This window comes from Sabethes cyaneus, chromosome 3, assembly GCF_943734655.1.
Source record: "Sabethes cyaneus chromosome 3, idSabCyanKW18_F2, whole genome shotgun sequence".
NCBI lineage: Eukaryota > Metazoa > Arthropoda > Insecta > Diptera > Culicidae > Sabethes > Sabethes cyaneus.
In genome coordinates this window covers 47262732-47288054 of record NC_071355.1, presented here as the reverse complement: position 1 = coordinate 47288054, position 25323 = coordinate 47262732, and the positions used below count along the sequence as shown (strand labels likewise).

Below are 25323 nucleotides of genomic sequence, written 5' to 3'. Positions count from 1 at the left end.
ACTTTTCCGTACGGAATAATATCCGGCGCAATTATTACCACAAGAAAAAATGACAGGTGGTTGCTTGCATTGGAGTTGTCAAAATTTCTTCGGTAAATAGCAAGATTTTTTCTTGAGCTGTTTTCTTTTCAGCAGCGTACCCCGCTTTATAAGGCAGTGGCAACTATATTGTCAATTGCAAGGAAAATTGTACCATCCAAAGTGCGATATCGCTCATAAAAGTGTTATTTTGCATTAAATCGTTTCGGTATCTTCGGCGCACTTATTGCTTGGAAGATAACGCAAAAGTGCGCCGAAGATACCGAAACGATTTAATGCAAAATAGCACTTTTATGAGCGATATCGCACTTTGGATGGTACTATTTTCTTTGCAATTGACAATATTGCCACCAACAAAAATTTTTTATTTTACTTCTATAATTATATTGCTCTTTGCATTGAAAGTTGGATTTTGAACACACTTGTCCAGTCACACATTTTGCAGGTGAGAAAAGTTGCCAAAATTTCGTGGGAAAAAACCATGAATCTTGGTTGATTTCTATTTAAATTCTAATGCTTACGTAGAGTTGCTATCGACGCAAAGAATAATATAAAAATAGTTTCTAAATACATAATTCCACGCATAATTCATAATTTGAATAAATATGCAGCATATATGAAATAAATGAAAAATTAAATACTATTTGCTTTCCCTACAACTGGTACTGGCGCCACTGCTAAATCAAATGTCAGCTCAGATGGGAGAGTTGTAATGATGGGAAATGTCGGTCAAAATCTATAACGATTGTTGATAAAGTTTCGTTATCGTTAATAATTAATAACGATAATATGGCAATATAAGCAAAAATACGTAAGAAATAGAACAAAAATGTTAAAATAATAACAAATCAAGAAGAAGATTTCACTTTAAACCCTCCAATTTTTGATATTTTTCCATGACGATAAAGTTTGATGGTATTATCGATATAAGATTACTAGCGATATTATCAGTAGCACACTTTTCATCACAGTTTTGAAGGTTGCACTTAATAACTGTGCAGTCCAATTGAGTGTGAAGAGCGCAATATTGATGTCATTATAGACGCAAAACAAATATTTTTCGTTGGTGGCAAAATAATTGCCACGGCCTTATAAAGGGTTAACTAAATCCGACCTATTTACAGGTAGAATCATTTAAGAGTGTAGCACATTTTAGAACACGATAGAAAATTGTAATAGAATCATGTCAATTTTTCCCAGTGTGGTTGCAAACTTGCGGAAACTTTCTCATTCATTTTCATTCTTCTCTTGACTCTCGGCCGGATGGTACGTTGGTTTTGAAAGTTCTTTCTCTTTGCATTAGTGATTTTAGTTAATTAGTGACAAATTCAAAGTGCAGCAAGTGTCGAAAATACGGCTGATTTGCTGCCTTTTAAGTATTGATAAAGTGTTAATAGGCAAGTGAAGCATGGAAGTTGCTAAACAAGAAGTTAACGGTACTCCACTGCCGCAACGGCAGGCGAACACCCAAGGGCAGCAGGGAGGAGGTCCTAACCAAGGACAAGGAGCCCAACAGAACCAGCAAAACCAAGGTGGCCCGCAGCAAAATCAGGGCGGCAAAGGACCAAACCAAAATCAGAACCAGCAGAATCGTGGTAATCAGAATAAAGGTCGCGGAGGACATCAAAACCGCTTTAATAACCGCAACCAAGGTGGTGGTGGCGGCGGCGGCGGTGGTGGCAATCGCCAGCAGAATAACCCAGACGGAAATGAAGGAAATAACCAGCAGCAGCAGCAAGGTCGCCAAGGTGGTCCCGGTGGCAATCGTAACCGGAACCGAAGCCAGAACGACGTAAGTGTTGTTTTTCGGTCAGAAAAACGGTATTTTGTTGAAACATTTTTTTTTCACAAGATGGCGGCCGATAAGCTGCTAGTTGGCATTTTCACCATTATGACCAAATTGTACGCACGCGTTCCAAGATGGCGATTGTCTGCCTCATTGTTTCATGTCACGAAAGCGATTTTTTTTACTTATTAAATAACGAACGGTATTTAATTTCATGCTTTTTCTGAAAAAATTTCTACAATACCATTTTTTTACAAATTTATAATTGCAATTTCATTACATGAAGCATGCAAGATTTGCGTTGATTGAGACTAATTTATTACCGGCACCTGACAATCGCTAGTTATTGTTCGTTTAACTTGTCAGTTATGTTATTTATTAATTACTGTTGCGTGTAATGCAGTCCAATATTACATTAAATTTTATTTCAGCAATTTCACACACGTTTTCCCAAAATTTTAACTCTCCGCCATTTGTAAAAAAAATGCAGACTTAAAATGATTTCGATACATTACGAGTCTTATCTGATCTTATCGAAAACTATAGTTTAGAAACTTTTAAACTTTAACAAACTATAATATATGAAGCCTGATAAGGTAAAATTGCAAACTAATTTAAAAAAAAATCTTTCTGCAGGGTGATCAAAGTTTCGATCGTCGTCGCAGCGGTCCCGGCGAGCAGTATTTCATCAACGAAAAGTTGCGTATGCTGCAAGGGCCGCTGATGGATCTTCCCCCAATTGAGAGCGAGCAGATCAAGTTTTCCGGCCGGAACCGATTGTATATCGGTAATTTGACAAATGATGTGACTGAGGATGAACTCAATGAGTTGTTTAGGCCATATGGTGATATTACGGAAGTTTTCATGAACAAAGAGAAAAACTACGCTTTTGTACGTGTAGATTATTTCTCGAACGCGGAGAAAGCAAAGCGAGAACTAGATGGAACATCGCGCAAAAACCGTATCTTAAGGGTACGTTTCGCTCCCAACGCAACTGCTATACGTGTCCGCAATTTGACACCCTTCATCAGCAACGAACTTTTGTATAAGGCTTTCGAAGTCTTTGGCCCACTGGAGCGTGCTTCGGTTCAAGTTGACGAGCGTGGTAAATCTACCGGCGAAGGTATTGTTGAGTACAAAAACAAACCCGGCGCTATGTCTGCCCTGCGTTACTGTACGGATAAGTGTTATTTCTTGACATCTTCGCTAAGACCGTGTATTGTTGAACCGTACACTTATCAAGACGATACGGATGGATTGCCGGAAAAATCGCTAAACAAGAAAATTCCCGATTTCCAGAAGTCCAGACAGGTGAGTTGTACAACTTTTTGTCGGCTGCTCATGTTGTTTTTCATTCATTAAAATGATTGATTTCTTTTTTCTTCCAATCGTCATAGGCTGGACCCCGTTTTGCAGAGATTGGTTCATTTGAACATGAGTATGGTCAACGCTGGAAGCATATGCATGAGCTGTATAAGCAGAAAGCCGAAGCACTAAAGCGTGAAATGATTATGGAGGAAGAGAAGCTGGAAGCTCAGATGGAATTCGCTCGTTATGAACACGAGACCGAGCAGCTGCGAGAGCGTATGTTAAAATTGCGATTAATTTATTAGCGTGTGTTTATTTAGTCAAAACCAGCGGGGTCCGTTGTATGTTCCTTGGAAAGTTTACACAATTGTGTCTTATGTTTGTCCTTATATAGCAACTAATTAATCGTTTAGTAGCGTTAAGTTCATATAACAGCGTAAATGTGATCGATTAAAAGTCTGACAGTTTTATACCAAAACGTAGCTACTAACGACTTGTTAATCCAAGTTCTTAAAACGAACCCCCGATCCGGTACTTTGGTTCGATTATTTTAGATTTGATTAACCAATTTTAATTGCTAGAGCATCATAAGACTTGTTCATATGTTTTTTTTTATTTCATGTCTATGTAGAACTTCGTATGCGTGAACAGGATCGTGATCGTCAGAAAGCCGAATGGGAAATGAAGGAGCGTCAAGCTGTTGAAGCGAAAACTCGTAATGAGTTACAAATGAAACATGAGGTCGAGGAAATGCAAAATCGCATCAAACGCACCGATGATGAAATGCACCGTCGTCAGCAGGAAAACACGCTATTCATGCAGGTAGGAAGTTTTGTAGAATATGTACAACATAAAAGGCATAATACCCTCCTTTATTCAGCAGAACCAACAGATGCAGTTACTCGATAACAATGATGACAATCGACGGCCATTCGACATGATGAACCAAGGTGGTGGCGGAGGAAATAGTGGTCCTGGTAACAACTTTGGCGGAATGGTAAGTCGAATCTTTACTCCTCCTGTTAACACCGTATCAAGTGACGATCGAAGAAAGAAATTCTGCTGCTCTCTATAGCTTATAAGCTAAGCGATTCGAAGAACGTTTAGCAGTTTGTCGGATATCGTGTTCAATTTTGTCCACATAACTTCTCCAGAGTACCTGCAGTGCTCGGTACTAGAGGTACCGTTCTATACTCTTTTTCTTGAGCAGCATGTTGGGGTGTTCACCCAAGTTAGGCATGCTTCTGCTTTCGTTCGGAATAAATCTCACTCGAAGGGTAGTGCTGGCAACTGTGACATTCTCCTGTATAGGTGATTATTGACGGGTTTCTTGTTTTATGCTCTTAGCGACATTCAATTCGTAAAATCTCTGGTGCGATTTTGAGTCGATTGTGTTTAATCTGCTGATGAAATAGTTCGACAATTAAGAGAATATTATTTTGTTTCTGCTATCATCTGTGTTTAAAACAAAATTAGTGCGGCGTTATTGTTGTCAATGAGGGTTTCTTGTGATACAAATTCTCATTCATTCAGAATAAAATCTGGAACATAACTGACTTAACCGGATTAAGGAAGATTTTTATATTTTGTATTAATGCTTGGCGACACTAAAATCTGTGAAATTGTCCCGAAATTGTCATCTCAATGATTTCTAAACGCAATGAAGTCACGTTAATGTTGTAAGTTCGCTCTGGTAACAAGTGCGATGTGAAATTCGTCAGTTAGCCCGTTCATAATTGGTTTTACCTAACGAGCACTTGTCGTAAGATATGCTGAAATTGATGGTTATACCACGAATAGCAAAATTTCTTATATTATTCAGTTATACAGGATTAAAAAGAAATCAGCTAAGCTCGATTTCACAATAATGTTCTAAGCGTGTTTACGTCGTATGATTCTATTCTATCTATTAAATATCATACGGCTTTTGACATACCAAATTTTTTTTTGATAGACAATTTGGAAATTCTATTTGTGGGAAGAAATAATAAATCAACTGCAGGTTTGGGCTATTTTATTTCGAACTAGAAAAAGAACGTTGCACAAAAAAAATACAGTTATATTATTATCACGTTTATTATATTACGTCACTTATCAGTAATAAGTAATAAACCAATAACAACAACTTATCCGTGAAATCCATAAAGATCGAACCAACACTTCATGTATTTTTTAAGCCAACTTTTAACTTTTTATTTGTTTGTTTTTGGAGAAGTAATTTTGATCGCTTTGCGTGTCGTTTTATTAATGTTGAAGTGTTTTAAGCTTAAGCATCCTTTTTTCTTGAAAGCAGTAATCGGTTCTATATAGTTTGAAAATGACGTTTAAAATCAAAACACTCGATCTGCACCTTTTACTATACAAAAACTTGGGTTTTTTAAGGCTATAAATGTCTTTAAGACTTGGTCGTCCTTCCTTCTTAATCGATAGACTTCGCAGCCGATTATTAGAGTACAGAGCAGTTACGGGGCTTGTGCAACGATCTTACTGACTCGACTGATAGTCTACTATACATTACAAGCCAAATTCGAGTTTTTATATTAAACTACAAATAAAAAAACATCAGAAAGACCGCGACCAAAAACGAGACAAGATCGTTTTTCGAAAAACTAGAATTCGGAATAGAATTTTTAAGCATAAGCATTTAATTTTTATAGCATATTATCTTATCGGTACGTCATCGCAAAACCATAAAGCCACAGCGAATATGATTGAAGTTAAAAAAATCAAAATTTCTACTGTTTTGTTATACTTTTGTCAGTTCAATCACCTGCGTGATAGACCGTTAAAATTTACGCTCCGCTATCTCCTAATTTGCGCATTATTTTTTCTCCTGTTTATTGTGTGGCACACAATGTAATCGAAAATATTGCCACAATGTGCGCATAAAAAACCAATTGAAAGTCTACTTTCACTGGAACAGTCACATATTATTGCCCATTTAGTGGCGCGTGTTTTTGTAATCGGAAAGTTACAATACTATTGCTTGCGCGAGGCGCTGTGGTTCCCAAAAATAACATCTATTTTACTGCGAAAAAACAGTATTGTTTTTGTATGTGTGTATTATGTGAATAGGAATCAGTTTGTCTCTCCCGTCTACATTTTATATTGACAGTCCAAGAAACCGTTAATCGCCTAACAGAATGAATTTGTCGAGTTGCCCAGTTAACACCTTCGCACTGAGCTCAAAACGTTAAAAGATTATTACCTTCCATAACGCGAAGGAAAGTATGTGTGAACAAGAAACAATATCATCCATCGTCTAGGAACGAAACAGGATAACCCATTTTCGCCGGCACGAAGATAATGCGTCAATTGCTTTAACAATATGTCTGATACGAGTGTTGTAGTTTTACGCTATTTTTGAGTCGAAGAAAGTCTAGATCTAGACATACTAGAGACAAACGCACTTTTAAAAATTTTGCGATGTGAAGAATATTAAATCTTTGGAGTTATTTGTCATCAACGGGGAAAACACGTCAGCGGGGCATGTGGGTTATTTATTTATTCAAACCAGAAAATAATCAAGATACCTAATCTTTATTTGTCGACCAATATCGTCATTTGAAAGGGTTCGCTACAGACTTTCCGTAGGGCTATATACTATTAACCCATTATGCCCTAGCGCAGCGGTTGCTAACCTTTTTCGGTTCGCGAACCGCCTGGCGGATTTCCCTATACTATTCTGCAGCGAACTAAAGTTTTGGCGAACCCCCATTTTGGAAACGCTACCCTAGCGTATGAAATTTAACACGTGATTCAATGCGGGTCACAAAGGGTTGAAATACAAGATTTGAAAAGAACACATTCGATTCCTTGAGTCGGGAATAAATTAATGTTTTCTGTTTCTGGGGCTGTGTGATAAATCATATTCGTAGTAACTATGGGATTGTTAGTTGTCATCTATGCATTTTTGAAACCCGAACCAATCGTTACAGAATAACGTTTTCCGCAGAGGGTAGGCAAAGCAACTTTTGTAAGAAATTTACGGTTTTGTCTATCGTCTTCGTCGTTGTTTGGTTTACTGGTCAATAACTGTCTATTGATTGTGGACTGTAGTAGTAGAGGTGAATAATAAGCATGACATCGGTAAAAAAGTTTACGGTAAAAAAGCTGATCTGGTATTGTAAAATTTGTTGGAAAAATATTTACCAGCTGTAAAGGAAAATATCGAAAGAACGAATAATTTTTTGTATTATTAAAAAGGTTTCAAGGGAATTGTGTATTCTCCATAAAGGGTTTCTGGATAATGGATTAGTAATAAAGTTCTTTAAGGTCTGTTATACATGTCAGAAAAAAGACGATCGTGGTGTAGGAAGAGGAACGAGATGATTTTCGGGGGTATTGTATATACGTTCTAAGGACTGTCGAAGTACGTATACTTATTCTCAAAAGTCTGTTCTGCTATTCTCAAAAGTCTGTTTCTACTAGCACACACACATGTTAAAAAATGTGCAAGACTTAACGATACTGTTCAAAATTTTTTTGTAGTTCCACATGGGGACTGGACACGCGGCATATGGACGCGTAAAAGGCATAGTGCACTGTACAAACATACAGACGCCAGGCATTGTATTGTGGCTGTGAATCAATGCCAACCATATGGCATACTGCCATAATGTACACGAGATATGGTTGAATGTTAGACCAATTGACAATAAATTATTTATTTTTTGCTGCTCGCTAATCACTGCCCACTACTCACTGCTCACTTCATTCTTTCCAGTTCTCATTTTTATTCACATTATTCACATAAACAATGGCAAGAAGCCGGAATAGCTCATCATCGTACAAGCAAGATGTTGTAAACGCAAGTTGCATGTGTTGACAGCGACCCGCCGTCAAATGCGCCGACCACTGTGAGGCGACAGATCTCCCCGCAGCATTCATATCTTTCTAAGATTTTTTGTTTTCTTGGTCTACTGATCTCTAGTAAGTTTTCCTTAGTCCTCACTTCGACTAAACTCCTTATAAAATAAGGGCGCTATTCTGTAAGTCATGTCGAACAACTCGACTCGACTCGGTCACTGTCGAGTGTCGAGTGCTGGGAGAACGGGTAGCAAAGCGGCTCGATGAACAATCGCAACAAGGCAAGCTCAGGTGTCATTTGCTGACAGTTGCGCCACTAGCTTTTTAGCGGTGGATTCAGTCGAGTTAATCGACAAAATCGTGTCGCGTGTGACTTACTTGACCGGAAATTAGCAGTCTCAATTTCGGAAGCAGTTTTTGGGTCCAAAAGCGGGGTTCTGTTTATAGAAATATATTCACTGCTTTCTTTTTGCTAATTTGAACACAGCGAATATATTTTCATGAACAGATTTTTTTTCTAACGAAAAAACTGCTTTTGAAATTTGTAGATTCGATGACGACTAATTTCACCCTAATATTAAAAGGCGATTGGTCGAGCAATGTGACACTCGACGTGACTTACAGAACAGGGCCCATAAAGCAATGTCTGTTGCCTTTTACACTAAAGAAGCAACCGTTTTTCACTAATACTTAGACGTTTAACTTTAAATCGGCTTCGCTATTTGACGATAATTCTACCGGGGTCGCATCATTTCATAGTACATCCAGCGGCTGATCTGATACCAAAAATTTCAGGATAACGTATTTAAAAAATGGACTAAACTAATTTCGAATGGCGATAAAAAACTAAAAAAAATTAATTCAATGAAACAAATTTTCCTTAAATTCTACTTTTATTAAGTCTTCTACAAAATTGCTTGGACCCCCCTGCGGGTCGTCCCTACGGCAGTTTGTTAGAACATTAGCCATAGCCTATGAAAAAACGGATGTCGGCATGTTCTTTACCACTCTCGTGGCCCGATCAGTTGCTTCACCGTTTTGGTCACGAAATTATTGGAGTAGATCCTCCGTTTTTAGTGTTCGCCTAAACATTTTCTATCGGTCGCACGGTCGTTGGGGGACGCTGGGAGGGTTGGCAGTCTTCGGTTACCTCCGCGTGATACTTCTTTTATGCAGGCGGTAATTTTCGGCAGGCATTACGTACTGTCCGTATTCACTGCAAACCTCGAAGGAAAGAGCAGCGGCTTGGACAACGTCCAATCCCTCTGCTAGTCGGTGCCATCCAGCGGCTTCTGAGTGATTGCCTGTTCAAATACGACCGGCCTCGGCTTACGCTCCGGCATAAAAATGTCTATTTTTGTTAGGTATTTTTTGGCCGCTCCGGTCTTCCAGTCCAAGGCGCGTAACAATAAAGCCACCTTGCTTTCCATCTGCATCTTCGTGCTTTGTGCGGAACAAGGCTTACGATCGACGCTCTCAACTTTCTCCGTAAGGAAGAGGATTTGTAAATGTCGGATTGACTATGTTCGTGCGGACACCTCACGTCCAGGTCCAACTTCTTCGCTCCGGGTTTGAGCTGACAGCACGAACAAAGCATCGAGCGTAGTTGCTTGTTTGTTCGCCATGGCTGCTGCAAACCAACTGATAACGCTGTCAGTTGCTTAGTGCACCAAGGTATCCACGATTGGTGATACATAGGTGGATTCATCAACAGACGGCAGGGTAATCGCACTAAAATCAGTTATTTTTTTTAATGCATTCGTTAAGGAACTCCTTCGTAGATTCTGAGATTCTGACATGCTGTATACGGCATTGGGGGTCAGCCAGTAAAATAAAATTGAACCAGAAATTAAAACCCTCATTGTTTACCAGTATAATTAAATGCTGCTGCTCGAGCCAAAGATGCTGATACCAGTAATTGAAAGTTAGATAGTAAATGTAAATTGTAAATTCAGTGATTTGAATTATAAACATTTTACAAAATAATTAAGTCCAGGTTTTGTTTGTGCCTTACGATCATCGAAGGATCATCTTTACTTCGATTTTTGAAATCGCAAAAGCAATCTATAGGCAGTCAACTTTGTCGCTTAGTAGTAATGTAACGTCAGCCAGAAAATTGAGATCCTTTGTCATTGTTAATCCTTGAGGGAGTTTTTCTATCAGTCTGTGTGAAAAAAGTCGGATTACCTACGAATGACCGAAACGCGAAAAAACAAATGGCATAATTGATCTAATAGCCGAGTCACAAATGTCCGAAATATGAATGATCGAATCACAAGTAACCGAATGTGACAGAAAATATATGCTATCCTTACTCACTGCCGTTCGTTCGAACTTTACTAAGTAAGGGATAATCCCTACTAGTCAGTAAACCTAGGAAAATGCATAATGCTTTTTCTCCTTCATTATTAGATATTTTTCTAAAACGCACGAAAATAGCTTTTAATTACTTTGACGATACCTTAACCAGCTTAACATTTATCCTCAAAACATTATTTTTATCAATATCATTCGAGAAAATAATTTTCGGCAAGATTCAGCCTATCGGGGGTTCGGCCTTTCGCGTTTTGGCCAGTTCGGGATTCTGCCACTTGTGATTCGGCCAAGTAGAGGTTTGACCTTCTTGTGACAGTTGTTGAAATTCGGCCATCGGAATGTCGGCTATTTGTTATTCGGTCGTTGGGTACCAGTCCAAAAAATCACTGTTGAAACGGGTCGTTTGCTTTTAAGTCTCAAACTTTTTCTTATAAACTCCGATGTACATTGCGAATCTTCTGAATATGGTGAATTTTCATATAGAACCTTTGTGACCAGCGCTGGGAAATCAGTGATTTTGATCAAATCTGTGAGTTATCGCCACACGCACCATGATCCATGATCCGTACAGTTCACGACAAACAGTGAATCTTTAGCTTTAATCACAAGATTTTGTTCTCTCAACAATTCTCAGCACCGATCAAAGTGTTATATTTTACGTAGCTGCGAGAAAAAAGGTAACTCATGTTGTTTGTATTGAGATTCACGCACTGCATTTGTTATATTTCTCAACGTAATCAAGAAATGAACATGATCTGGTATGAAGTTCGTCATAATCTGGAAAGCTCGCGACAAAATGTATGTCGCTTACAAGCAGTGATATCAATGAATCTCAATTCGATCGCTTCTAGGTTCTTAATCGCTAGGATTCTTTTTCATCCCTATTTGTGGCACATAATTATTATCCGTCAATAACATGACAAAATAGGCGTCCATAATTATGGAATCAATTTATACTCTGACGGTTCTTTTGTGTTGTTTATGCTGAAAATTAATCATGAAGCTGCTGTCTTCAAGTTCAAGGGCAAGGATAATGGGCTAACACTACGTACTCGGGGTATACAATTTAGATCTACTAATCTGGCCGTATTCGGAAAATCCATTAAAGATATGAAAGTTTGTTCTGCTTAAGCTGAACATATAGTATACTTGCCAGGAACCTATGCGTTTATTGAATAATCTACACTTATTTAGGTGGGTAAATACGTGGGTAAATAGGTGGGTAAATTGACGTTGTTCATAATGAAGTTACACGATTGGTTTGTTGGGAGTTTCTCAAAAATGTTTTTTTGCGTGAACAATTTACATTGGTTATGATAATAAACACTGCAGCAGCAGGTGCAGTTTCTATTGCTCTATAATTATCAATGTAGTTTCGTTTAGGTTACACTTTTAAAACCTTTTTGTGAAAACACACTCGCATGACACATTTAGATTGAAGCGTTATCCTCGTTGCCTTTTATTTTATCTCGCTGTTTACCGATGCAAATTAAAGCTGGCAATTGATAATCGATAGATTGTATCTTCTTACGAACACATACTTAGCAAATTTGTATGTCTCGAGAAAGTAATCCAATACCCGAGATCCCATCGTAATAAGATGTTGACTGTTGAGCTATTCCGTCTGAACTCAAATCAGCTATAGAAATGTCTTTCTTCAAGCCAAATTGGTAACTAAAACAGCGTGATTTGCGCGTGTTGAAGCCAGAGAAAACCTCCGGCTTTTTACACACTTCCACCATCATCTACTCGATGCTAAACTTTAATCGTTATATTCGTTTATCCAATTAAATTATAATTCCACTAGGAGATTCGTGACTATGAACATGGTCAAAATAGACAGTCACGCTTTGGCAACGATGAACCGCAGCAACAGAACAACCAACAGGGAGGAGGAGGCGGTGGACCGCAGCGTCAAGGCAATGCTTTTGGTGGCGCCGGAAACAACAACCGCAACTGGATGAATAACAATGATCGTCGTAACAATGATGACTTCCAAAGCAAGAGAAGACGATTTTAAGCAGTTGAAGTGATAGTAAAACTTCAACAGTGGTCCGCTTTAATAATGCTTGTGTTTTAATGTACTTTTTCAAAAACTCGATGTTTCGATTATCGCATCTGAGGCTGAGGATGGCAGAAAAATGACACAATGATAGTTTTTGACGAAAATTGCTAAAGTCTTTCCTGCCCTTTTATCTTCTTACTAAAAAAGTTGAATTCGTAGAGTGTCTAGTAAAAATTTGTAATTTTCAATGAGTAATAAAATACCATTGCATATATTTGCACGAAGCTGCTCTAGCTGTGGCGCGCAACTAAGTCTAGAGCCACGTGCTCTGATTTGGTCCGCGTTTCATTTATGGATTATATACGATATGAAAATAAACATGCGATTCACTTTATATGAAAAATCAACGGACATTGTCGCTGGTATTAAAAGTTTTGGAGCTGAAATTCTCAAACTAAAATTTCAACAAAAAAAGTGACACCAAACATGTCACCTTTGTAGTGTAAACAAACATTAAGAGAATACCCTGTTTGAATGTATTTTAGACAGACAAAAAATAATATCTCGCTGTTTGGGATTCGTCCCAACTTATACACATTTGCAGTACTATTTATAAAAAAAAACAAACAAACATAAGTTTTATCCATAGATTGAGACATAAGTATGATAATATCTTTAAGAAAACACTGTGTAATAAAAAAATAATATAAATGATATTCATTGGAAAAATAAGTCTTACGTGCATCCCAAAATTTTTTAAATTGACAATTCTTTCATAAAAAGCGAGCCGTAGTTATATAGGCTGATAGAATACTGTATCAGAAATTCAAAGTGATCCAACGAAGAAATTGTTCAATTGTTCTGCTGAAAGCTGCCATGATTTTTTTGGATACATGTGCTCAGCTCAGTGTTATTGGGTTTAGGAACATTTTTGACCGATTTTGCATAATTTGATATTGATTGACTACGACAACATATGTTGGAATATAATTCAACTTTACCACTAACATTCCAAATTTATTTTCAAATTTTTTTATTAATTCAAGGGATAACGCTGGATAACGTCGTCCACAAGGTACTTAGCTGTCTGGAGCACATTTTTACTATCGGACAGATTTTCCTCATTTTTTGTTGATTTCAAGACATCGTGTGATATAGTCGGCCCATAGCAACTGACCTGTAATATTACGAATTCAGTCTTCTGGATAAACAGAATCAGAAGCTTAAATAGTGTGCTTCATGCGTGTAGTTTTCGAGTCTCGCAGTACGTTGAAACTTGGTGGCAGTTTATCCTGTTTGTTAAATGGCGTCCTTGATACGACGAATAGGGACTTATTTTGTAACGACGAAGGCAATATTTGCTAGACAAACCGGAACACCAAATACATATATGGAAGGCAAGGCATCAAAAGACACCAACATTCGTTTCCCACGTACAGTAATTGTTGACAGTAAAAATAGTCTACTATTACATATATTTGGCATCGCAGGTAACAGCGCTAACAGCGCAACACAATTAAGGAGACCCCACGATGCATTCAAGCTGAAAATCGGACCTGCTGTGTACCCTTCGCATGGCGCTACAGGAGCATACGCCACTATACTAAATTAACAAATGTACAAAAACTCTCAAATCAACGGTTCTCTATGCACTTGTCGAAACTCTGACGCGACTCATAGAAAATGCGCGCATGTCGATATTTGCAGTATTTAGGAGTATGACACCCCCGAATATATTATTTGCGCGTGAACGGAACTGCTACAAGAGATTTCCATCTTACATTTGGGAAGATTCGGAGGAAACATAGAGTCGGACATATATGAATGCCGGATGACTATACGGAGAAACCGTTCTGTTTAATGATTCCACCGGTACCAGGAATAGATAAAAGAGGAGGTACTCAATGAACTAGGTGAGTCGATCAAGTCTACGTTGACTTGCGACCAGCGGTTGAAAAATGCACGAAAAAATGTCATGGCTTTAGGATGCCCGAGGGCTTCAAAAGTTGTGTACCACCATAAAGAAAAATGGTTTAAATCAATGTTATTACAGTTGCGTATAAAATAGCAAAAAGTCTTCTTTGGCACGTTGCGATGTAACGATTTACGTATATGCTGCTATATGAAACATGAGAGATTCTATTGTTGATAAGTGGCAAATAATGTAACACTACTACAACAGCAAATGATAACTTTAGCTTGATTTGATAATTTCTTAAGCATTTCGTAAATTTCAAAATTGTTGGATCACTTTGTCGTAGCTATAGGGAGTAGGAATAATTAATACAGAACAAAATATCACTAAACCAACTCTTTTGGGCTTTCGTTCCAAGACGTGAGTTTCTACCATATACATACTCTGTTTTCGTGGTGCTAAATTCTGTGCAGTCTGGAATTCGTATTTTTTACGCCTATTGTTGAACGGAAGAATCCGACATAACTGTTCCATGTTGGTTGTTTGCTGCACAGAGTTTTGAACCGGGAATACTGTTTGTTTCAAAATATTTGTTTATTTACTAATTGAATAGTCTATTTTCCAGGTACTTAGTAACTGCAACAATGAACTGAGAACGTCACTCACTCACTTAAGTGTTCGGATGAAATGGATGCAAATGGTTGTGTGGGTCGACGGTTTGATTGGTTTGTGCGTGTGTGTTTGACTGTGTTGTCTATTTTTATTGATAAATCATTCGATTGCTCGAGATTACACAGAAAAGTATGAATTGTCAATTGTCAGCTGATCGAACGACGGTTTCGTCGTACAAGTTATTTTCAAAACTCTGTGGATTTGAAATACGATGCGCTTAGGAGAGTCTAATGTTTCAGGGTTCTAGTGTAAAGCAGCTAAATGCTTGCTGATAGACCACGAATACCAAGATACTTAGACGCAATTTACATCTAAATATTACTGAAATCCGGTTCGAGATTCGTGTCTTTCGATTTAAAACATAATAAATGTCGAATCTGGTCATAGAATATACATATACTAGTATTTACTCGCATACCTATAACTATTTTCTCACATTCTTTGAAGTGCATTTTTATGCGATTTTCCCACTTAAGCAAAGTGTTTTCCCAAAACTACGCTATGCCGCGCATTGAATCGACTGTTTTCATTGATTCTTCTTTCTGTTCAAAATTGCAATGTTCAAAACAATGTTGCTCCCTGCGTTTCTGTAATTTTTCTGGCGGCATAGCTTTGGGACTTCTCGTAGCATTTATAATTGTAATTGAAAAACCACAACACCGGAAAGGTGGTGTAGTTCATGATAACAGCAAATTTAAGATTTCTTCTGTCAGTTTTCTGCTGCCGTAATGGTACTTCTTTCTTAGGAAAGTAAAAGTGAACAATCCTCTTAATTCTTGGTTCCCCTCTTGGTCAATATGTAAGCTGTGATATGATAAATTCTAGATCTTTTCTTCGCTTGGACCGTGCCGTGATTAGTTACGTAGTCATGACGCAATTCATGCATTTTTTTAAAAGAACTGTTAAATTACGGACAAAAATATGTCGAAATCAATTTTAGTAACGTTGAATTTATTAACCAGCAACGGAAACTCAGTACGTATTAGCTATTTGGAAGGGTAAATGAATCTGGCACAACAAAATTTTAATTTTCAATATACGTCAATCTAATGAGGCTAAAAAAATCGTCACAGACTGAAAATATTGTAAGCCGAAGAAATGTAAAAGGTGTACACTTCTGATTCTCTTTTATAGAAATGTTGTAAAACTATAGATTGCTGTCTAATGTTATTGAAGTTGTGGCGTGGTAACATATTGGTATCTACAAAAATAGACCCAAATTATGACCAGTTTTGTTTTGAGCTTCTTTGTAGAATCTCAAAATAAGTAGAAAGAAATAGAAAAAAATCTTTTACTTATAAAAATAAATTACTTGCATAAAAACTTCGTTGGTCATATATCATTTATAGTTTTTTTCATTTTCTATCGGTATTTAGTGTCCACTGTTGTAACCAACGATGATCCAAAGATATCTGTTATGTTGAATCCAACAATGACCCAGTGGAATGACGACTAGAAGGGATGATGTCTTCCCATGATCGCCGTCATTTACTGGACATCGCATTCGAAAAACGCTGTTCCTCTAGTTTTGCTTCACAAATAATACAGTGCTTGCTGCTATCAACCCCACGTTACCTTCCGTTTATTTGAAAGATGTAGTATGAAAAGATTAAACAAAAATCAGAACAATAAAATTGCGCCAGAACATTCAATATTGATTGACAATGCTGCAATATTAATTCTATACATTCTATGCGTCTGTATAGCGCACTTCATCAATTATCTACAGAATATTGCTGTTGTATGTAACAAGATTAATCAATAATCATGAATTTAATACCATATTTGGAAGAGAAAAAAAGGAAGGGGTAATATTCCTTAAAATATATTTGGAAACGAACTCACAAATAAACGCGTGCCATATAAGGCGGTGAGAAGTCAATATTCCTTAAAAGATCAACGTTTAACGACATCGTATAGAAAAACGATTGCATGAAAAAGAAATTCTTTGATCTATCAAACCATGTTTCGCAGTTCGATTGTTTGTTGATGTGGCAGTGTTGGGCGTGGGTGGGTAGTAGTTGTGTGGTCGACTGATTCTGCGTTGTTTTTGGCACCGAACCCGAAGGGAAGGCAGTTCGTGTTGTGTTTCAGCTTAACGAAATACCTATGTGTGTTTATTGGACAAGGCGAAAATCGGCCTATAACACCCAGCTCATCAAGTGAAATGGAACACGGCAGTGGTGTATTGTGTAAACACGAAGGAATAATTACTTGCGGATTTCGCACCTACGTGTGAATAGCTGAAGTTCTAGTATACATACTGTCGACAATGTGAATAGGTAAATGTTTAACTAGTTTGTTTCTATATTGTACACTTTCATTCAAATTTAACATCACTTCTAATAATGTATTGTTATCGGTAAGAACCCACCACCGGGTACTTTAACCTTTATCCTATGGACAATGGATGTCTTTTTTGGTTGGGTAACTGAAAACCACTGTAGAAAGTTGTAAAATTTTGACAATAGGCGATAAGCTCGATTAAGATACAAATACCCGAAGTTCATCATATCGATATACAAAGGGGCCTATTGATACTAAAATGTGTGAAACGACACTTGAATCAGGCTGTTTTATTACATTAACATGATGATAGTGTTTAAAGCTAACATCTTAAGCACTAGCAACAGGATTTTCTTTGCTAATCCATAATTGAATTTCCAGGATTAGAAAATGTGCATTGTACGTTTCATACATTGACATATGGCAGTAATGATAGATAAAAAATGTAATATCTAACGCCAAGATTCGTGGCCAACGTAAAGTTTTTTCTTTGCAGCGGCTTAATCATTTTTTTCCACCAAAATGAAATAAAGGATTATTCAATATTTTAGGTTGAAACTATTGGGTTGCACAAATTAATTTGGTCCGTTTTTATAAGGTTAAAAATTCATTTATTTTTCAAAATCAACATGATTGATGATACTGTCCATCGCTTGTTACTACTTTTTTCTATCCTCTCTTAGAAAAAAGGTTTTGTCCTTTGAGGACACGACGCAGCTTCAAAATCCACTTTTCGATTTATTCGAAAAAGTGAACCGGCTGCAAAGTCGGGCGGTATCCGTCGGAATAACCAATATCAGTATGAGCAATAGTCGGGGAATACGGCAGACGCGGAAATATCTCAATTGGGCGTTTCCCAATGCTTTTTCATGATGTTTGCGACATGAGGTTGAGCATTGTCATGCAGCAGAATAATTTTATCAATGCATGTCTGTCATGACAGCACACTTGGTACCACCAGATGCAAAGTATGACCCTCGAGTCATCAACATACGACTTATACGTTGATGTAAAGGTCGGTTACAATGATTGATTCTACATAGCGAAGTAATTTTACTTTTTGGGGTTTTCAAATATTCACTTCGCATCATCAGTTACAACCCAATGTAAATCCCTGTTCTTTGCTACCTTTGTATTAACTATGTACTCGCAAGTGAGTCATCTTCCAATCTCCAATTCCTACGGTACCCTACCCAATTACCTTGCTTTTGAATCATTCTTATGAATGCCAATCGCACAGAAACTTCTTGTTGTGGCTCTCGTCGAATACCGTGTTAGTACCATATTCTGAACACTTACGCAAGGCTAAATCTACTAAATTAAAAATAAGGGTTTCAATCGTTTCTAACTGATAGTCTTCATTACCATTTCATTTACCGAACATCTGACTAGATGTCTGAAGTTAGATTGGTTTTAAAATAAATGGAAAACATATCAAAAAATAATTTCTTGAACATCGGGTTTGGGTTCCTTATTATGGACACGTTTAGCAAGATGGTTCCTAATAATAGACAAAAATGTTCCTAATTATGGACAGTAAAAACATTGTATATTTGAAACAAAAATTATATATTTATATAAGATTTGTTACAAAATTTAACACTTTTGCGGTTTTATCGGCCTTTTTAATTGCTCTTATAGCTTTCCTCGCTTCTGTTTTTCTCCTTAGCTAGCCTCTCTGCCTCAAGTTGTTCGTAGTACTTCTGGTACTCCTGGCTGCTGGCCACTACCGGAGGACGACAGGCATATGAGAACGATGGCATATGAGAACGATGTCATTCTCCCGGCAAAACTCAGTCGTTTGATAGCACACGTGAGATCTGTGGCCATCTACAAACACAATAACCGGAAACGAAGTCTTACACCGTACAAGCCATGGAAGAAAAACGTTTTTCAAATAATAATAAAATGTTTCTTGGGTCATCCAACCACTATCACTTTTACCCGCTGCCCAGTCATCCGGTAAGCTTTTCACAATTTCGGCGGGTAGACGCATTTTGTACGGGAATAAGATTAGTGGAGGGGCCAGAACACCAGCTGCACTAGCACAGAATAATACCGTATAACATTCCTTTTCCGAGTTAGCGTTTGATGTATGTACATATTTTTCAACATATTTAGCCAGAACTGACTCCTTTGTTGGTACTAAACGTATGCCGGTTTCATCCATGTTGAACACGGACGCAGGATTTCGAAAAGTATTCTGTAGTTTTTCGGAGCAAATGTAAGTTGATATTTCGGCGAACCATTTCCGAATTGATTGCTCTGTTATGCATGTTCTTTGTTTCGATAAAGCGCTTGGGACACGTCTCGAAATTTGCGGATGCCGTTTTAGAAATAAGGACGTCCATTTTCTACCTGGGAAGCCGTTCGGAAAAACATTTGTTCTTCCACAAAACTTCATATATTGTCCTACGGATATCCTCAGACTATTCGTATCAATGGGCAAACCAACTTTGCAAGACCGATCGATAAAATCAATTATACGATTTTCATCCTCCTTCGAAAGTATGGTTGGTTTGCCTGGATGACTGTAAACAGACGGCGTTTTTAGTTTCGAGTGGAGGGTGCTGACGGCAACACCGTACAAAGCAGTAGCATCCCTTATTGACATACCTCTACCAACCATCATAATGGCCTTCTCCATTTTCCATCCGGTGTGTACGGTGATTTTGTTTTGTCGCGACATACCTGTTCAGAATAAGGAACCATCAGTGAAAATCGGTGCCAAAAACAAGACACTTAATTTGAGAAATAAATTCATGAAAAATAGCTAATATTTTAGTTCACGTACGATGCACGGTACTTACTGATGAATTTTCAGTAGATTCTGCGAAAAAAACTTGAAAAACACGGCAAAAATAGCGTAAAATATTTGCACTCACATCTTAGCGCAGCGGCTAAGCGGCCATGTTTTTTTTACTTTTATCGATTTCAGCACATTGTTTATATTTTTTTAGCGCATAATGTAGTGGAAAACGGACTTTTTCATGACGATTACTTCGTAAAAGATGTCATAAAATAATGTTTTGCAGTTTTCTATACACAATTACGCGTCTTCAAATTAGAATGACTATTTTTAATCCGAACCGTTCAGAATATGGAGCCGTTCACAATATGGTACTGGCACGGTAATTCAGAAAACTATTCTGGCTTTTGATTCGAATCACAAACTATCAGTAGGAGTACCGTCGCGTCGCCATAAACTTCCATTCTTAAGCACATTCTTTGCGGCACATTCCTTCTAATTGAAGCACAAACCTAAAATTCCTTGCAAATGGCGCTCAGTTATTACAGAGTTCGACATTGGTTTACCCATGAAACAAACTGAAGATTGTTGAGTGATGTTCAAGCTCTCCGAAACCAAAGAAATCAGGTGTTCTATGAATCATTCGTAACAGCCAAAAACATCTCTTAAAAACGGACCGAACTTTTTCGTACACCCAATAGCTTAGGTAATTAGCTATAATACTAATACCCAGCATGTACATTAAGTAAAATCGATAAAATAATCGTATAGTAAACTCAAGATACATTGTAACAGTTTTTTTTTGATTTCTTTTCGAGCATATTTTCGTTATGTTCACAACAGTTCTTCACCTTTTCATGTTCAGTTAAAAAACAGCTTTTATTTATTTACGTCACTTTTAATCAAACAAAAATCTACCATTCTATTGGAGCAGGTCCTCTGATAAAAAAAATCTCGATAACATGCACATAATGCTTTAATGAACCCTAAAAACGCCAAATTTGCACCGTAACACCGGACTTATAATTCACATGTCTTCAAAAATCCACTTTTTTATTGTGCATTATAGCAACTTTTTAACTTTATCTGGTGACACCTTAGCATACTCCTATCCTCTATATCACATAAAACAACGCTATAGAGTGAAAGTTTTCGTCTCACGCTAGTGTTTGACTATTTTGCTATTCTTCTGCTAAGGTTAACCGACAAGATATTCTGCTCGTCAAAAGCTATAATGCCACACTTAATTTTCGATTCTATGCATTGCAATATAGCTGTTGCAGACATTATGTGAATTCCGGTGGTTTCTATCTTTTTTTGTTTGGCGTTTCCTGAATACCGTAAAAAGACGTAAAAAAAACTCGCGCGCTGTAGATTAGTCTATCGTTTTAAGCTATTACACAGCCGTTAGAGGCCGTTCAACTGCATTTTATGTCAGTTTTTTTAATTGTAAGTTGAGAGAAACCTTTCTAATAGATGTTCGATTTCTTGCAGGCCCTGCTGATGAATTTGTTCCCGAGAAAGTCCGCACGAAAGGTAAGATTGCTGTTTATTTAGCTCTACTGAATTATACTAACGTGAAGCTTTCCTTTTCATTAATGAAGGTTTTCTGAAAGCGAGCAAAACGTTCAAAGATCGCCAAGCTGCCTGTTTAACAACGAATGCTACCTCGAAATAATCTATGAAGTAACCAAATGCACAGTGTCGTTATAAGTTATAAGTAGACAGTTTTAGGGGAGTTTTAACCACGGTAGTTATTATCCGAATGGCTCGAAAGGTTCAGGAAAGAACCATAGTTGTCTCAACAATGAAAAACGGTAATTTTTTGCTTTTTTTTTTAAATTAGTATAAGGTACTTTTTGTTTTATACAGTGATGAAAATTTAGGTCCGTGTTTATGATTTTTTTTTTGATTTTACAATCATACCTCTTCTGATATGTAATTTTTATTATTTTTTAAATCACAAAAGTATACCTAGTTTTATAACCAGTTTTTTGTTTGTTTTCAATGCAGGGAGGATTCATCAGCGGTGCACAACTATCCATGATTTTATATTAGCCATATAAAGCTTCGAAACGGAGAAATATTAGCGAAGATTTGCTCGATCTGGAGGTAAGATTTTTTTTATCTTTAACATGATTATGAAAAGCCACATCACAAACAACTGCCTTGTGAATTATGAAAATATAAGTTTTCGTTTAGTTCTAAGGTGAGGTTCCGTGATCTGACTTTTCAAGGACAGGAATTGTGACAGTATTTTATGATGATAATAATTACCGTTTGAGTATTACTGCATGATAGTAACAACTTGGCTGCAAATAAACCTCGGTTTATTTGTCTGATTGGAAATTTCCTCTACCTTAACATAACCTCAAATGTTATCGAATGCAAATTAAATAAGTATTTTTCGTCTATTTCACAGCATGGCAATGATGGACCTCAGACTCAGATGGACTCAGAAACCGCACTTTTATTTTGTGGGTAAGTATAGTTATTCAAATAGGTACATATGCAAAAGCAAAAACAAAAGAAAATCATTGAAGAAGTCTTAGCATATTTGTTATAGTATTTTCAACAAATTTTTGTGATCGATGATTTTCTTTGTTTATTTTTATGCCAACATTAAATGATGATTTCAATTGGTCCGTGTTGATGAATTTAGTTGATTATTCATTCCAATTGCTGACAACGTAACGCACAAAAGCCAATAGTTTTTGCACAACTATTGATTAGAAATGTTTTCATCTGCAAACAAAAGATTTCTCTTGTGCAAAAATTTACTTATTTTTTGTTTTTATATTTGTCCGTCAAGGTTCCACGCAACTATCAACAAGATTTTATGCCAATAGTAACCGAACTGAAATCAGCAACTCCTAGATCTGGCGGTAAGTTCTCACATTTGTGAAAAGACATGACATTTTTATAATGTCGTTTGGATAGCATTTCCACGCCTTTAACGCGAAGTTTAAAATCTGATATTACCAGATGATGCTAAAGCTTGTGGAAATGCTTTCCAACAACACTATTTTGTTATAAATGATGATAATAATTACCGTTTGAGTGCTTCGTAATGATAATAACAACTCGGCTGCAAATAAACTTCGGTTTATTTGTCTGATTTAATTTTCTTAACATAAAAAATCCTTAATCGTTGAAGTATTTTATTAAAATCCATTTTCTCTTGGATTCACAGGATTGTACTAACAAGCTTGAGGAAGTCCGAATTTGTATTCTATGCAGGAGGTAAGCTTATTCTTTTTAAATATGTGCAAGTTCAAAAAAAGGGGAAGATTGATTCACAATTACGTAGAGCTGCGTATTAGATAGAGCGAGTCATAGTTTTTTGTAAAAAAAGAAATGAATAGCTGCGTTGTTTATTATTTAATGTTATGGTTTCATTTGTATAATTGTAATCAATCTTTTTTTTATTAAGAATTATTTAATAATATGATGAAATTAATTGGTCCGTGTTGATGAATTTAGTTGATTATTATTCATTCCAATTACTGACATAACACTACTCATAAAACATCAATCGTTTGAACAGTTGTGAGGAATTAACATTTATTAAAGTACAGTGGAAAAGCGATTGATGTCTATGATTTTGAAGGTATCGCGTGCATTTAATGATTTAGGTACTTCTTTAGTATTAATTATTTTTGTTTGCCTTTTGATTCCAGATGCGAATAAAAGGTGGCATAGGGCAATAATTCTGCTAAAGGTGAGTGTATTTACGTTATTAGTATTATTAGTTCGTACGAAGAAGCTAATTATTTTTAAAATCATAACCATAACACTTTTATTATATCGAAAGAAATAATCTGCTTCTTCTTAGATACTAATTGCCTGTGATGATACTTTTACAATTTATGTCTTCTTTTCCCGACTGACATATATCGTGATTGATCAAAATTATTTCTGATTTTGTTTTTCCTAATAAATATTTCACAAGTTTCAACCAAAGCTAATTATTATTTCTCTATTTTTAGGCTTGTCAGCTCGACGAAGCAGAGCTAGTCTGGAAAATAGGCCATAAATCCTGTGCATGGATCATATTTCAGCTGTTTAACGGGACTGAATTTTCGCGCAACAACCGAGTTGCATGAAGAAACAAACCATTTACAAAAAAAAAATTATACATTGACGCTAAAATTGAAATAAAGTACAAAACAATTATGTAATAAAAAAGCATTTATTTATCGACATTTGTAATAAATCAACGTACAAAAATTAACATCACTTGATTTTTTTTTTCTCGAAAGAAATGTTCAAACATTTCGTGATAAAAAATAAATCATCTTGGGCTCTTAAGGGTTAGTTGATAGGTTCTTGTGTGAGATTTTATACAGCTAGCTTTGAGGAGCCTTTTCCGGTGCCCGAGCTACTCGCTGTATTACTTGCTTTTTTCGGGACATCCGTCCTTGGCCGTCGAAATAGTAAGATGTGTGGCTCGGGATTGTGCATCTGTAACAACGTAACGTTGAGTAATTTTTAGTACTTGACCATAAATGGGTCCTATTCTCACAGATAACATTTCTCTCATTTTCACCTTACTCCACTTCACATATCTAATGCGATTTCTACAGAGTGAAAGGTAAGCCTTCGTTAATTGGGTGACTTTCTGAATCATAAATTGCGCGTCTATTTGAAAAAGTGAGCTGAGGCGACGGTGAGAATAAGGCTCCATTAAAATTTGTTTAGAAGTATAACAAAAACCATTGCAAACGAATGCGTACCATGTACATTACCCAACCCGGCGATTGCTGGACACCCAGGTTTCGCCACTCGGTTTCGGTCATGAGGTGCGACTTCGGTACGTTCCGGGCTAATTCTGGCGGAAGGCTTACATGGCGATACTCGTACACTTCGTCGTAATATTTCTCCGAATATTGAATTTCCGAAGGCATGTTTAAAATATGCAAAAAGTACAGGAAACCGATGATTTCTCAGGCAATAACTTCAATTCAACGATGAAAAATGTTTTTATTTACACACAAGTTGAACAAATGCACGCGTTTACTGACGTTTTGAAAGAAAATAACGCATACGGGAATACGGGATAACCAAAGTCGGTAAAGAAGATTCAAGAAAAACGGTTACCCGTGCGTTATCATTTGTACCAACGTCACGAACGTCACCCTTGACGTTACCCGCTGAACACAAATGTAAATAAGGGCAACGTTATCCGTAGATACAGGGATTAGACAAAATGATCGCGTAAGCCAGGACATGACACGTTGTATCGAAAAAGAGCCAATCTACTTTCAAAAAGAGCCAGCTACCTGATTGGCTGATTTCATGGGTGCAACTGCGGCCCGGGTAGCCGGGTAGCACGAAAGTGTTGCTAGAAACCACAGGAAACACCGAAACCATCAATTTTTCCTTTTACTAGGTTTTTTGGAACTTGTTTATCGTGGCGTGATGACATAAAACAAATT

The 25323-nt window shown here is 37.0% G+C and overlaps 2 protein-coding genes and 2 non-coding genes across 6 annotated transcripts; 3 read left to right on the top strand and 1 right to left on the bottom strand.

Annotated features, from left to right (window-relative positions):
• Positions 1–1306: 1306 nt before the first annotated feature.
• LOC128743729 (hrp65 protein-like) lies at positions 1307–24113 on the top strand. 3 transcript variants are annotated; one of them, XR_008412319.1, is made up of 13 exons: positions 1307–1831; positions 2462–3136; positions 3223–3409; positions 3765–3955; positions 4014–4130; positions 21380–21421; positions 21490–21702; positions 21899–21997; positions 22308–22366; positions 22698–22770; positions 23079–23128; positions 23566–23606; positions 23875–24113. XR_008412319.1 is itself a non-coding variant. In XM_053840358.1 (6 exons), the coding sequence occupies exons 1-6, from the start codon at positions 1448–1450 to the stop codon at positions 12276–12278; spliced, it is 1764 nt and encodes a 587-aa protein (XP_053696333.1). In that variant the 5' UTR covers positions 1307–1447; the 3' UTR covers positions 12279–21370. The 3 variants fall into 3 exon arrangements, 2 of the variants coding, with proteins under 2 accessions (XP_053696333.1, XP_053696332.1); XM_053840358.1 differs by lacking the exons at positions 21380–21421; positions 21490–21702; positions 21899–21997; ... (3 more) ...; positions 23566–23606; positions 23875–24113 and adding an exon at positions 12066–21370 and having other exon boundaries at positions 4017–4130; XM_053840357.1 differs by lacking the exons at positions 21380–21421; positions 21490–21702; positions 21899–21997; ... (3 more) ...; positions 23566–23606; positions 23875–24113 and adding an exon at positions 12066–21370.
• LOC128744870 (small nucleolar RNA U18) lies at positions 22509–22576 on the top strand. Its single transcript, XR_008412484.1, has one exon. It is a non-coding gene; the product is annotated as a small nucleolar RNA U18 (small nucleolar RNA).
• Positions 23330–23400, top strand: LOC128744868 (small nucleolar RNA U18). The gene has a single exon (XR_008412483.1). It is a non-coding gene; the product is annotated as a small nucleolar RNA U18 (small nucleolar RNA).
• On the bottom strand, positions 24069–24862 carry LOC128743730 (cyclin-dependent kinases regulatory subunit-like). The gene is made up of 2 exons (XM_053840359.1): positions 24622–24862; positions 24069–24349 (listed from the first exon to the last, which is right to left on the bottom strand). The coding sequence occupies exons 1-2, from the start codon at positions 24790–24792 to the stop codon at positions 24227–24229; spliced, it is 294 nt and encodes a 97-aa protein (XP_053696334.1). The 5' UTR covers positions 24793–24862; the 3' UTR covers positions 24069–24226.
• Positions 24863–25323: the final 461 nt, after the last annotated feature.